The sequence below is a fragment of the Podarcis bocagei genome, assembly GCF_964188305.1.
Source record: "Podarcis bocagei genome assembly, chromosome: 9".
Classification (NCBI taxonomy): Eukaryota; Metazoa; Chordata; class Lepidosauria; order Squamata; family Lacertidae; genus Podarcis; species Podarcis bocagei.
In genome coordinates, this window is record NC_138134.1 from 44,002,769 (window position 1) to 44,018,008 (window position 15,240).

General features: G+C 40.4%; 1 protein-coding gene across 1 annotated transcript in view; it reads left to right on the forward strand.

Moving 5' to 3' along the window:
• RNF150 (ring finger protein 150) overlaps positions 1-15,240 on the forward strand; it is an 81,793-nt gene that overhangs the window by 50,698 nt on the left and 15,855 nt on the right. The window contains exon 2 of the mRNA XM_081208439.1: positions 6,230-6,480. Within this exon, the coding sequence (XP_081064565.1) occupies positions 6,230-6,480 (251 nt within the window). The remainder of the gene's footprint in view (positions 1-6,229; positions 6,481-15,240) is intronic.

The following is a 15,240-nucleotide window of genomic DNA, read 5'->3' on the forward strand; positions in this document are numbered from 1 at the left end:
ATATTGCTTTAAAAATATGCAGCAACAATGAGTCAAATTTTATTTTTATTTTTTAAAAAATGAACAAATCATTCATTTTCACCCTATCCATATCTTTTGGTACTGCATACTTTAGATTTTTTGTGGTTACATTTTAAAATAACACATTTCCTTTTCCTTAAGGACACAAGTGAGAACAGAGTATATTGACAAATAAGTGTGAAGGGAAGAAATGAGAATGATCAGGAACTGTAAAAGGCATACTAAAGACTTTCTTGGATGTAGGTATAAAAAAAACCCAGTAACCGTTATCTTGTAATCACCAAAGTACTACTGAGGAGAATCTGAGTATTCTTTTTTATTTCCTATTAGCAGAGTGGATAACACTTAGGAACAAGTACTGTTGTTTTTTAAGTATAATTAGTTTTGGGGTTAGCTGTAGCTTTTAACTGATATGAGATCTTATCTGCAGTTAATATTTCCTGTATCTTATTATACTTTCCTTGAACAATAGGATTTATTTCTCCATTTTTCTGCAGTTTGTAACTTTGCCCCTCCCCCTAATTTTAGTAGTTACAATCAGCACGCAGTTCAGCTCCCCCTCCAGGCAATAATCCCCTGCTCACCCGCCCCCCCCCCCCCAAATATCACCCTGAAGGGTGTAGGAACCTCCCCAATGCATTTCATGATGGGCTACTGCAAGCTGGGGAAATCTTCATGTACCCGAGGCCAGGCTGGTGTGTTGTGGCTAGAGCAGTGAAAAGTCTGTTCATAGACTTTGATGAAAAAGCTCTGAAGGACTGAGGTAAAATTCTACAGGGATTTGCAAAATCAAAGCAGAGTCTCAAAGTTTAAGCCTTAAGTAGAATTCAATAAGATTGTTTCATTAAAGCCAGGCGTGGATTTAGAAAAAGAAAAAGAAACACAATACAGGCAGTCTCCAGAGAAATACTCAGGGTAATCTGCCAGAATTTTGAGGAGTAAAGTGTTCCTAAAGGCCAAAGAAGCAGCATCTGGAAAAGCTTTTAATGATGTCTGATAGCACTGTTAATGCCTAGATGTTTTATGACATTTTTAATCTAACCAAAATAAATAACAGGATCCTAATTCATTTCATATTGTCAAGTTCTCCTGCTTGATTGATGGGTTGAAATTCTTTATTAGCAGGGGCTGGGGAGTCAGGCACAAAATATAAACTCTTTCGCTGGACATTTTCACCATACGTTTTGGTTTGCCGCAGTGTCTGCATACAATTAAGGAAAGCCAGCCAGTTCTGAGTTCTTCGGGGCCTCTGCACAACTGACATTGATTACAGCAAAACGAGAAGAAAATTCTTGGCCTCCCTGCGCAATGATAAACACACTGGCTTAGTTCTGTGCTACGTTGGAAAGATCACAGTCAGCTGCATCTTGTCTGTGTCTGGTCTGCATTTTGAAAGGAGTCCTAATTAGCATTCAAACAGGTTCAGTGGAGCTCTGTAGTATTCTGTTAATATCTGAGTGGAAGGTTCCCATTTTAATTGCTTCATATTGTAGCCAGACATTAAACGACCAGTGTAAAAAAAGGTGGGGGGGGGGAGGAACCCCTTTGGCTTTAATTATCCTGTTAAATTGTTAATGTGTCTGCAGCATTGTGCAGTTTGTGGCCGAAGGATGGGGTTATAGTCTGAATTAGTATTTTCAATAAGGGGGGGGGGGTTCCTTCCAGATAGGGACCTAATATTGCAAACGGGTTATTATGATATCGCGAATGGGTAGTCAACAACAGGTTTCTGTAATTTTTTCATGGGAAGGATAAATAGGGAGACTTTTTGGAAGCTGGCTGTGGGTTGGCATTTTGATGTTGACTTGTACCGCTCCGGCGGGAAGGTAAACGGTGTTTCCGTGCGCTGCTCTGGTTCGCCAGAAGCGGCTTAGTCATGCTGGCCAAATGACCCGGAAGCTGTACGCCGGCTCCCTCGGCCAATAAAGCGAGATGAGTGCCGCAAGCCCAGAGTCAGTCACCTTTATGTCATGTGGAAGCACCATATCTCCATTTAAAAGTCATATGGAAGTACAGTGGTACTTCGGGTTACATATGCTTCAGGTTACATACACTTCAGGTTACAGACTCCGCTAACCCAGAAATAGTACCTCAGGTTAAGAACTTTGTTTCAGGATGAGAACAGAAATTGCATGGCAGTGGGAGGCCCCATTGGCTAAAGTGGTGCTTCAGGTTAAGAACAGTTTCGAGTTAAGAACGTACCTCCGGAACGAATTAAGTACTTAACCTGAGGTACCACTGTATTGCACTCATTGCACAGATTATATATGGATTCAAAGTGAGTTGGGAAAGTAATGGAAAAGGAGAAAAGGATAATGGAAGAATGACTTCAATTTTTTTAAAGGGAAAACTTAACTACCTAGAAGAGAAGACGTCTACTCTGATATTTCATAGGTGACAAAACAGAGGTATTTAATCACCATCATCATACATTATATTTATGTTGATTGGGATATTTAATTTGTTTTTCATTATATATCTTTTATATTTTTGATAGTGAAAATTGGAAATACTTGAGTACTTTTTAAACCCTGATTTTCACACCAGGGATTGCTGGCTAGGCTAGGATTGCCACAAGTCCCAGCCAGCATGGCTAATTATTAGATCTGAAATGTCTGTGAGGGTACCAGGTTGGGGAAGATTGGCCTACGCCGATGCCCACATCTCCATAATTGTACATGGGCATATCTACCTGTTATGTGTTGCATTTTACCAATGCGGAGATCCTTATCCTCCATAGGTTATTCCCTCTTTAAAGCTATCATTTGTTGCTAATTGTGATGACTATATGTTACCAGCAGGATCAGATGCAGCATGTCTCTGAATACCATCTGATGGGGAATTGGCTACTTAACTGAGTGAGGCCTTGCTTATGAACTTCCCAGGGGTGTATGGCTGGCCATTGCAGGAAGCTGGATGCTGGTCTTTGGGCTAATCCAGCAGGGCGATAAGAAGCTTTTATACATAAACTTCTTTTTACCTTTTTATTTGGAGGGGGTTAATTCATGGTTTTAAATAACCTGTGTCCTGTGGCAAATAACCCAAGGTACCACTGTAGAGGTTCTAAGTACTTAATTCGTTCCGGAGGTCCGTACTTAACCTGAAACTGTTCTTAACCTGAAGCACTACTTTAGCTAATGGGGCTTCCTGCTGCTGCCACGCTGCTGGAGCACAATTTCTGTTCTCATCCTGAAGCAAAGTTCTTAACCTGAAGCACTATATCTGGGTTAGCGGAGTCTGTAACCTGAAGCGTATGTAACCTGAAGCGTATGTAACCCGAGGTACCACTGTATATGATCAGACAATGATGTTTTTGGAAATGAAGGTTTTCAGCTGAGGAACTGCCTGGAATTAGGTGAGTGGTTGCCGGGGGTCTCTTTTATGGTTATGATAAGATTTGTAGAGCTCCTTTCCTAGACAATTGTTGCCTGGTGCTGACACTGCTATTCTTTGAGTGCCCCATTAAATCCGTCCTGTCCTCCCAACCTTCTGGTGGTTTACAAGATCTATTTGCTTGTTTAATTTTAACAGCTGCTGCTATTGCTGTTTTTATGCGTTTAGGCTTCTGTGTCATACTGTTTTCAGGTTTGCTTTCTATAGCATTTTCCCGAGTCCGGGGGGGGGGGCAGTGTTGTTATTATTGTAGTGATGACAATGATGATTTTGTTTTTGTTTTTAAATTGAGTTGTCAGTTGCCTTTGAGACCCAATGCAGTAGAAAGGTAAGATCAGATATATATATATAAACTGGAAGGAATATGAATATCGTCAATCAATACATGTGGGGAAAAGATGGGTCTATTTCTATATTGCTTTGGTTATCAGTGACTGACAATAGTTACATGTGAATGGGCTAGTTATCATTTTTAAGCTTATTCTGCAAGGCAGTTTTTGCTGAATCCAAATGTGATTTAGAGAAGTCTACCACTTAATATTTCAGATGAACTATGCTTGTCTTACTATGTCAGATAGCAAGCTTCAGAAATCAAACATTTCTTTCTACATTGTCTCAAACATTTTTATTTCATCCAAAAGTTTGTCTAAGAATTGACTGTTAATGTAACAGGTTTCTGACATAAGGCTCCTAAAATCTCCTAAGTACAATTTTCAATTCAGTGTTGTTATTTTCAGTTTTCTCTACTGCAGCATTATATGGTATTGAAGCATAACCTTTTGCCTGAGTTCTTATACACCATGTTGAGTTGTGCTGTACAATCCATCTAAAGTTAGTCATGACTAGGGAAGTAAGAAGGCAGCCATTTCAGTTCTGACCTGCCTTCGTCACAATCAGTGCTGTTTCCATTCCACTGCAGCTCAGTTCCTGCTAAATGCTATGTTAATCATCCTACTGTCTGCTATTTAACAGAATTTATGTAATTGTTTACTTAATTTATGTAAGTTATGAATTTAACATAATTAATGATCATTCTTCCTACACCATTCATTTCAGTGCAAAGGAAACACAATATAAATGAGGGAGAGGGAAGCCATCCATTATGCATTGTTTCTAGACTGAAAACAACAACAAGTTGAATTCCATTCCAACATGGGATGAATAAGTGAGCATCAGCAACTTGTTCTTCTGTTTCCATTTTCACTGGAATTCTGCAACACCCATCGTCATGACTAGATCCTTTTTTTTTTTTTAAGGGACCTGAGTTTCTTGTCCCTAAAACCTTTTTGTTGGCTTCCATAGGAATTAGTGCTAACTAACTCTAGTTAGGTCAGGGCTGGTTTAATGGAGTGGTCCAAAAATTTTGCAACGTTTTTCACCCACCTCTGCGGTAATACATAAGTAAATGTAGTTCAAATTACTGATCCAGTGAAACTCTCCAGTTTATGAGGTGACTGGTATTCAGAACACAGATTATGGTGCTGATTTTTTTAAAATAAAGGAAATTCTTTTTTTATGTGTCTTGAAATTTCTCCAAGAAATACAGTTACTAGTGCTGGATGGACATGTCTGGGTCTGTACCTGCAAGCAATAAAATGATTCTGAATATAGAACCAAAAGATATAATAGGAAGCATCTTGATTTCTGGAGGATGGACTACTGAGATGTCGCTGGGTTGTGTTTGATTTACCTATCATTTCAAGCCCTGTAGAGGCATGACTAATAGGGAAACGTAAGCACATAAAGGAGGGCAGCAGGAATGAGCATGCTAGCTTCACCCCTTTCCACCACTATTTCAGTTTATTTCAAACTCACCCTCATGGAGGGTGAGTGTCTGTAGTGGGAAGTCTTTTTGTATCCATGGAGGCTCCCTGTGCATTTTGGAGTCCTGGAAAATCAAATTGAAAGACAGTAAGAACGTGTGGATGAAGAGAGTGTGGTTGTCACACTTCTACCATTCTCCTGATTATATTTCCTTATTGGTAATGCTCTCTAGAGTCATTAACAATCCTGTGCAATGCAAAATTAGAGGCTGCTGTTAATCAAAGGCCACTGGAACATCTTGTAGTCCTTTTAGTTCAAATACAGGGATGGGTAAATGTCTCTCAGCAAGTGAGTAGTTTTCAGTTAACCACGTCATCACCCCCCCCAATTGTTAAATAATAAAGAAAAATGGCATTTTGAGATGTTTAGAGAAAGAACGACAGAAAAACCTACCCATTCGTTGCATTTAGACACCTTTGATTCATGATTCAGTGTGATTCGTCTTGTCAGCTGCTTAAAAATTCATAGCAAACTCTGTATTAATGTCATCTAGAAATAGAAAAAGAGAAGGAGCGATGTAAGCAATAAAGCAAGCAGAGACTCTATTGTTCCCACTGAAGACGTAGCCAACATGAGGCATGATTTACAGTTAGACATTTTGTATAATCATAGCACCCTTCTACTCTTTGATCTTAAATAATAGCTTTAAATACAAGTGGTCAAATAGGAAAGGTGTGTAGCGCTTATGAGTCATTACTCAATCGCTGTTTCCTACTGTGGAAATAGGCTTCCCGCAAGCTGTTGCAGGACCCTATTGCAACTCTGAGTTTCAACCTCCCTACCTAAAGTTCTCTTTGGGTTCAAGTTTGTTTCCTCCCTCGATGGAAAACAACATAAACGCATAGGAGTATGCTGCAGATGCTTTTCTTCAATTACCATTGCGCCCCTTTGTTGCTGTGATGCTATTGCTTTCCCTCCTCTTAAAAATTGCTGCTTTCCTTGGTTGTTGCTGTTTTTTAATGGTTGTTTCTCCTTCTTTCCAATCTGGCAGGTACAGAAGATGTTGTAGCAATAATGATCCCTGAGCCAAAGGGGAAAGAGATAGTGAGTCTGCTGGAGCGAAATATTACTGTGATGATGCATATAACAATTGGAACCCGAAACCTACAGAAGTACGTTAGCCGAACCTCTGTGGTATTTGTCTCCATCTCCTTCATTGTGCTGATGATCATCTCCTTGGCATGGCTAGTCTTCTACTACATTCAGAGGTTCAGATATGCGAATGCTAGAGACAGAAACCAGGTGAGTAGCTTTGCAAATGGACATAGTTTTCTCTCCCGCACTGCCCCAAGTTCCTTAAAAGGGTTTATGTCATTGTTATTTAACCTTTCCGAACCCATAGTAATGAATTGCACTTTAAATTAACCTGTCTTTTTATTGCCAAGAAGGAAATGTTTAATATGAAGGAAAGAGGCAATGAGAGAGTCAGCTAGTACAAAAACAAAAAAAACAGGGAAGAAAGACAGGTGAATTAATAGATTCTTACACAATGAAGTGCTTGTTATATTTTTCACCTGTACTAGGAACTGTGGAATTCCCTCCCCACAGAGATGTGTCTGGCACCTGTTTCCCCTGGCCTTTGAGAACTGTTTTTAATGTTATATTTTTATATTGCTGTAATTCATCATGAGAACTTACCATGACGGGTTGTCAGAAATCTAACAAATAATAATAATACAATACAACAGCTAAGAGAATAACAAGATGATGTGCCATTTGACAGTTCTTGCACTGAATAAGTGAGGTGTCAGAACTGATAGTTCTATGCCCAGGAATGTGTTCACACTATTTTTATTTATTTTTTACTCCAGAGAAAACAACCATTAACACATTACTTAAGGCAAAGTAAGAGAATTTTACGCCTGCTTGAAAATGGGGCACCTAACTCCCATATGGCTTGTGATGGTAGCAGAGTTCTTGCATTCCTGCTTTGTTGTGTGCACACTTCATTCTTGGTCTCAGGTTGAGGAATTGGAACTGGAAATGCCAAAAGGCAACAGATAAGGAGTGAAAGGCCCAGACAGAGAGTAGTCAGATCTAGTACCAAGTGGGAAATGGCAGTAAGTTTTAAAAAGCAAAAAAAGAAAAAGAAAAAGCTGTAACTTCTTTTAAAAGTGGACAAACTTATGCAGATAGAAGATGAGTAACATAATGTACGAAAGAAAAATAACTATTTTCGTGAAGAAAATTGTAACTGTACAACTGCTCCATTAGTTTCCTATTTCCAGGTTTCTACCAGCCATCCAGCCCCTGTCTCTTATCAGCACCAGGGTGCAGAGATCCAGCAGTTACCTTTCTCTTTTAGCCCCACTGACTGAAGTAGCACCCACACCCCAGCCAAAATTTTGAACCAGCAGTTTGTATGTCTACACATATGCATCACTGCTCACATATATCAGGCTATTTCAGAGACAAAAACAGATACCTTGGGGCCAAACTATACATTACATTTCTGTTACTTCTTTTTTAGTTACAGCCACGGGGATCCAGTTGTCATTAGAACCATAACATGCAAGGAGATGAGATTTGTCCTTTCTGTCTCATTGGACAAAGATCTCCCCATATTCTGGGCACGTATATTAGATTCAGAAGGGAAAAAATCTCCATTAGCGTCCAGTAGAACTTTTAAACTGCTAAACTTCATGCCTGTGTGGGAGGGCGATTTTCAGCCAAATCGCATCTGGGGAGGAAAGGAATAAACCTCTCTATGCACTGTGATACCAGTGGCAGTCCTCCTCCACTAATATATAAATATATTAAAAAGATGCCATTTTAACATAGCACACATGGCTGGAAACATTGCTGTCATGGAAAAATTGTCAAAGCAACTTAAAGCTTGAAGAAACACAAAAGCCAGAGATGATTTTGAAGAAATTTGGTACATGTTTGTTCAGTACATTAGGAAAGATAGCATAATGACAAAGTCACAAGCAACTCATGGCACTCTGGAACAATCTGCTAAGAAAATATCACAATATCCAATTATAATCATTTAAGAATCAACATATGGGCTATATTACTACTTGCCTTATACTAATATATACACAGAGAATACTTTGGGGGAAGGGGAGATGGGAATTAAGTTATGTGTATTTGTACTTTTGTATTATATAAATGCAAAGAAAGAGACTAAAAAAAAATTGTGAGCACATAATTCACTGGAGGAACTACAAATGGCTTCCGCTAAAGAGGATTAAGTATTACACAAATGGCTTCAGTAAAAGACACTGAAAAGCTACATATTTCAGACATGCTAAAAATGCAAATGTGCAATACTGCTGACAAATGTAAGATTAAGCTTTGCATACCTTATTAAAGAATATTCAGAATGGAGAGTAAAATAGCCCACAGATTATATGCAAGTTTATTGGCCGAAAGATTGCTTGGAATAAATTCTGGAAAGCAAGACTTGCACTTTTATTTTTATATTTCATTCAACTGAAATTATGCTCAGCCAGTGCCATTGGTGGCAGTACATCTGTAAGCATCATTCATTGACATGCTGTGGCTGTTATAATGGTCAACTTATTCTGCCCATCAAGAGTCTCTTCATTGGTGCAACACCCCCCCACACACACACCTTGAACAGTATCAACTTTCGTGGCACATGTCCACCCATTTTGTTGTTGTTTAGTCGTTTAGTTGTATCCGACTCTTCATGACCCCATGGACCAGAGCACGCCAGGCTCTCCTGTCTTCCACTGCCTCCCACAGTTTGGTCAAACTCATGTTGGTAGCTTCGAGAACACTGTCCAACCATCTCGTTCTCTGTCGTCCCCTTCTCCTTGTGCCCTCCATCTTTCCCAGCATCAGGTTCTTTTCCAGGCAGTCTTCTCTTCTCATGAGGTGGCCAAAGTATTGGAGCTTCAGCTTCAGGATCTGTCTTTCCAGTGAGCACTCAGGGCTGATTTCCTTCAGAATGGATAGGTTGGATCTTCTTGCAGTCCATGGGACTCTCAAGAGTCTCCTCCAGCACCAATTCTTTGGCAATCAGCCTTCTTTATGGTCCAGCTCTCACTTCCATACATCACTACTGGGAAAACCATAGCTTTAACTATACCGACCTTTGTTGACAAGGTGATGTCTCTGCTTTGGTCATAAATGTTTTCTTTATTAAAAGTTGGAAATTTCCCTCCAACTTTCTAGCAGAGCTATGTTTGAAAGAGCAGATTGCAGTTGGTACACATCACAAACTGAATCTTTCCTACTAAAGAGAATAAAGATTCCTGTGGAATTTTTGGTGTGTTTTTTGACGTGTAGTGGTCAGAGAGTTGGACCAAAACCTGAGAGACCAGAGTTCATCTCCACTCAACCATGAACCTTGGGCCAGTCACTATCTCTTTTGCCTAACCTGGCTCATATGATTGTTGTGAGGATAATTTCAGGTGAACCATGTATAGGTAGAATCTAAATGTAATAAATAAATTGTCCCATTCTCCCTCCTGCAATCCATCAGCTGCATCTGATGAACTCAATGCAGATTTAAAAAACCACCACTGACTTAGTCCTCTTGTTTGCTTTGGAATAAAAAAATGAAATTTCCTTGGCTTAATGTTCAGAGAGTATCGATTTCCAAGTCCTGTTGTCAACATTTATTGCTTGCCAGCTTTCATTCCGAAACTGAGAGCTGCTAATAGGGAGTCTTCTCTTGACAGCTTTCTTTCAATCTGTGCCATTAGTCTTTGCTGCAACCATTTCCCTTTATTCCTGAGCCATGAGTTCTTCTGTTAAAGTAGCCCTTCCTGCCTGGATCAAAATATAAAACATTAACAGTTAATATATCTTTGGCTGTATGATATGTAGAAATGATGTGAAACATCAGCTTGCTTATAACTTATATCTGTTTGGCCTTTGGCTCTCACATATTCAGTATTTCTTCTGCGTCTTCTTGGGCAGAGTGCTCAAAGCTTAACGTCCGGTGTAGTATTGCATGTTTGACATTTAAAGTATGGAGGTTTTCCATCTCTTCTTCTAAAGCCATTTGTTGCAAACATTTGCCCTCTTTAGCTTGGCCTTTGTCGTTCCCTCCAATAGCTATGATAATTACATCATGGGTTGCTAACATGCTGCCTGGGGGTAGACACGCATCCACAAGAACTTTCCTTGCTATCCACAGGGTTCCATCCCTCTGCTGCTTCCTCCACTGCAATGAGGCTTAGGGAGAAAACCCCTTGTTTAGCCAACAGAAGGCTTTTAAAAGCCTGATTATACTGCAAGGAACAATTTAGAGGAGGGGCTGCATGTGTGGTGCCCACAGTAGTTTTTCTGGATTGCAAATGTGGCCACGATCCCAAAAAAGATTGGTAACCCCTGTTTCAGGTCATTCTTGCAAATATCTTTATCATGTGGTATTTTAGTTCTGTCAGCAGCCTATTTTAATTATTTAAATATGTGTTTCATTTGTTTTCTGCACTGGTTTGCTTCCCTTTTGACAGAGAGCACCCAAGCTCACGTCAAATTGGTTACAGCTCTAGAATTTTATGGCAGAGGAAGCTGTATAGTCTCATCTCAGATCTAAAACACAAAAGGCAAAAGGCAGGTGTCAGTCAGTGGACCATAACATGAGAAAAAAGTAGTTTCTCTGTTTGCTAGGAAGAAAATATCACTTCTGGTTGCAGTGGCAAAGAGCAGTCCATGGGCATTATGGAAAGAAAAGGATGATGACTTCTGCCAGCCACTTAGAAGAGCTTTACTACTGCTGCCACCATCACAAGCAACAGCAAAACTTCTTCTTTCAAGTTAAAAAAAGGAATCCACCGCTGCTATCCACCATAGTAAATAACCCTCTTCCACATAAACCAGTCAAAAAAAAACCCCTGCTCCTCTCCAAATTGACAAAATACCCTTTAAAATTCACCTTAGATTAAAAGGTCAGCTTGGAATGTCATTGACACTTATACAATGTAGATCCAGTGAAAGGAAGTTCCAGAGCTCTGGAGCCACTACCAAGAAGGCTCTTCCACATGCTGCCACACTATGAGCTTCCACAAGTAGTGGAATAGCTAACACAGCCTCCCCAAGTGAATACAGCTCCTCCTATAGGAAGAGTCACTGATCACTTAGAAGTTGGAGTATTGGAATTATGTTTCCTTTGTATAGGCTGCATGGGATGGGAGAATATTTAGATGACCCAACCATTTGAGTTGGTCCTGAACACTGGAGCTTTCCCCACTCAAGCGACACATGGAATGAGGAGAAAGGGAACTGCCCTGGATAAATGTCTAAACACTGTAAAAATGAGAAAGTATTCTACTTTGTCTTATATGGTGATCATATTTTTAAAACTTAAGTGTATTCCAAAAGTATCACAAATATTTAATCTGTTATTGTCCACCTTCATTTTCCATCTTAAACAGAATTTCTAATTCCCAAAAATATTAAACATCTGCTGACTCAAAAGTTGAAGTTTCCAGCAAAAAATATTCAGGGAGGCAAGGAGTGTGTCATTTAAATGATGAACAATCAATATGAAAGTACATTTAGTAGGTGGAAAGTATTTAGTAGGTGGCATGGGGTTGTGTTCATTGCTAATCCTTCTTGCAGTGGATCCACTAAAATTAATGAACATGACAAACGGGATCCATTCATTTAAATAGGTCTTCTCTGAATCAAACATCATTTGGATGCAACTAGTGTTATCTTAATAATAAATGGTTTTATTCTTAAATGCTTCATGAGAGCAAAACTGAGGAGCAAACTATCATGGCTATCCTGCCAGATCTATTTTACACTAGCTCACATTCTTTGATATATATTAAAAGCGCACAAGAAATATTTTCCTCCCTCTTGCCTTTCCCCTCCATTCTGTGCAAGCTGTGAGAGAAATGGTGCCAAAGATAAAACGCTGCATTACAAGATAATAGTTGGCGAGCATGTCATGATCAAGAGCTACATTAAATGTTCATTTTGTTATCTCCATTCTGAGGAGCTGTATGAAGGACATGTTTCACATTTGCAAACGATGGACGTGATCCAGCCAGAGTGCACCACTTTTCAGCGCCCACTCATTGTGGCGGCTGAAATTTGTGCCAACTAAATAGTGCTACTAAAGAGGACCCAGGAGGGCCCTGACTCAGTACTACATAGTGGAAGACGACCACCACATACACCCCTCAGTAAGGATGTCAGCATTTGACCAGGGCTTCTTGGGTAGGTAAACAGCTCTGGTGAAATTATAAAACATAGCCTCCCAATGTGCAGTTGGAATCACATCTTTCTCTTTCCTGCTTTGTATGGACTGTTTTGCCTCCATATTGTGCAACAGAAGCAAAGCTGTGCGTCCCAGGGAGAGGTGATGGCAGCCTTCTCCACGCAGCATGGCTTCTCTCCTGCTGCTCAGTACAGGGTGGAAGGTGCCTTTCTTCCATGGTGAGCAGAAGCAGAAAGCGTTTCCAGGGCATGAAGGCTGCCCCCAGCCCTACAGCCTTCCCACCCGAGTAGGAGACCTTTGGGAGGTGTTTGGCCCGTCAGCATGGCCGCAAGATGTTAAACCCCATGTATTGCACTAACATAATAAGGGCAATTAAACCGAAAATATATAACATGATTTAATTAGCAGGGAAAAAAGATCAAGAAATTCAAAAAACATAATGAAATTTATCTACAAAAACGTAACTAGGGTTTGTTTTTTTTAAAATCATCAACCGAAGGTCCTTCTGTGAACAGAGCAATGTTAACATCCAAGTCTATATATCCAGTACACAGAGATATAGTAAATGCAAGAAACTCAGTGGAGCCCATTTGGAAGAGGAAGTGCCCCACATGTGTGTTGGATCACATGACAGGATTCTTCAGGAGCTCCTATATATTTTTATCAGTTCACTGTCTTCTTTACACTGAGTGGCTCCAACAATGAAGTGGAGTGACTCTGTATTTAATAATTGCTTAAACAAAAAGTGGAGGTAAGGGTGAGCAGCCAACTAGAAGTTTGGCCTAAGTTGATAGCCTTATTATAGCCCATTACATGGTTTAAAAAAGGAAATAACTGCAGCGACAGCTCTTAAAATAAACTGCTTTTTTTCTTTTTTTGGAAACTTATTTCTTACTGCTTCCCCCCTTTCCAAATCTTTGCTTCTCCTTTCTGAAAACTGGAATGGTGCCTTGGAAAAACAAACAAACAAAAAAGCAAATGGAAACAGATGGGTGAAGAATGATTCACATTCCAGACTTTCAGATGCAAAAAAATATGTGGAATAATTTTTTGCCCTAATTCTCCAGGCAGATGGCTTCACTCATGCAGGGATGGTGTGAAGTCAGTATGTACTTAGGTTGGGAGAAAGTGGATGAAGTGCTAAAGTGCCAAAGTCATTTTTCTTCGCTTAGAAAAGTTATTCATTTAGCAATAAAATGTAGTGGGGAAATGCATTTTCAAATGTTGCAGAGTACGGAACATTTTCAGGTATTTGGCCAAGGAATGCAGTCTGGGATTCTGCCAGGGATATACCTCTTGCAACATAATGGCAAGGCCTTTGCACAACATCCTGCAACTTCTTTTGCATAGACCTTCCTGTTCACCTTCATGGTGTGGCCTGCGAAAGGGATGCAGACTGGACAGCTGTGCCTCTAGTTCCTGAGTTTGGTTGCCCTAGAGATTGCAATTTGCTTCAGTTTCAAGTTTGATCCCACACTGATAGTGTTTCCCTCTGCAGCGGTTTTATGGGTTTTAATCTCAAATTTAATGGCTTTAGTTCAACCCAGCCTCTGTGCCTGCCTCTTTATTTGGCCACCAGGTTGTGTCAGGAGCTCGTCCTACACTCGAGTAGGACCCTGGCAGAGACATATGCCCAACTGGCATGTTCTCTCCCTCCTGGTCAATTGTTCGGGAGCTTCAAAAGCTTTCTTCAGCCTGAACATCACAGCAACCGATGCCAACAGACATCAGCACACTTAGGGATCCGAAGAGTTTTCGCAGCTTGCGTAACAGACCTCAGCAACTCAGCATTTTGGCTAATCTACTTTATTTACATATAAACACACACGGAGCACTACAACATGGGTCCCTCTCTCTCTCAAGCATCAGACAGCAAAAAAAGAACAAAGGACAATAGTCCCACTTCACAGAACACAGTAACACAAACATCCTGTCTCCGTCACTTCCCACTCTGTGGAGTCAAAACATACACCGTCATGTGAAAGACAATAATCCCATGACTGCAGTCACGGAGCAGGAATTCTAACAGGTTGCAAGACCTGCTGGATCTGGGCAAAAGCCCATCTTAACCCAGCAGTATTTTCTCAGTGGCCATCTTGATGCCCATGGGAAGTCAGGACCTGAGCGCAACAGCACCACCATCTCCTCCTGTGGTTTCCAGCAACTGCATTTAGAAGCATTGCTGCCTCTGACAAATGGGGGTTGAACATCGCCCTTAGGGATAGTAGCCATTGATAGCTTTATCCTTCAGGAATCTGACCAATCTGCATTTAAAGCCATACAAGTTGGTGGTCATCGTTGCCTCTTTTGGGAGCAAATTCTGTGCACTCTATGAAGAAGTCTTGCAAGCCCAACTGAATTCAGTAGGAATTACTTCTAAATCAGCCTGTTTAGGATTGTGCTGTAAGCAATACACCAGACAATAATGGACCTGCTCTGATACCACCCATAATATAACCCTGTTCTTGCAAGAGCACTCACCCATTCATTGAGCATGTTTGTGATTCCAGCAGCTGGTATTCAGAGGCATACTGCTATCTTAGCTGGTGACCATTGCTAGATCTTGTGGGATGTACTTTAACTGTGTTTTGTGTGAAGAACCATTTTTGTCTGTCCTGAATCGTCAAAAAAAAGTGCTTCTACTTGCACAAGTCAGCACACCTGTTTTTTGTAGATCCCTCCTATCCACCCAAGTCCCTGCCCACCTTTTTAAAAAAATACCGTGCTCCCAAAGGTTGCCAGGCTCTCTGGAATATTATGTAGCATGAAATATGTAGCAAGGGATCAGCAAAAATCAGCTACACCTGATTCTTCTGTCATTGGTTCCTGTTCCAACAGATTGAACATCTATA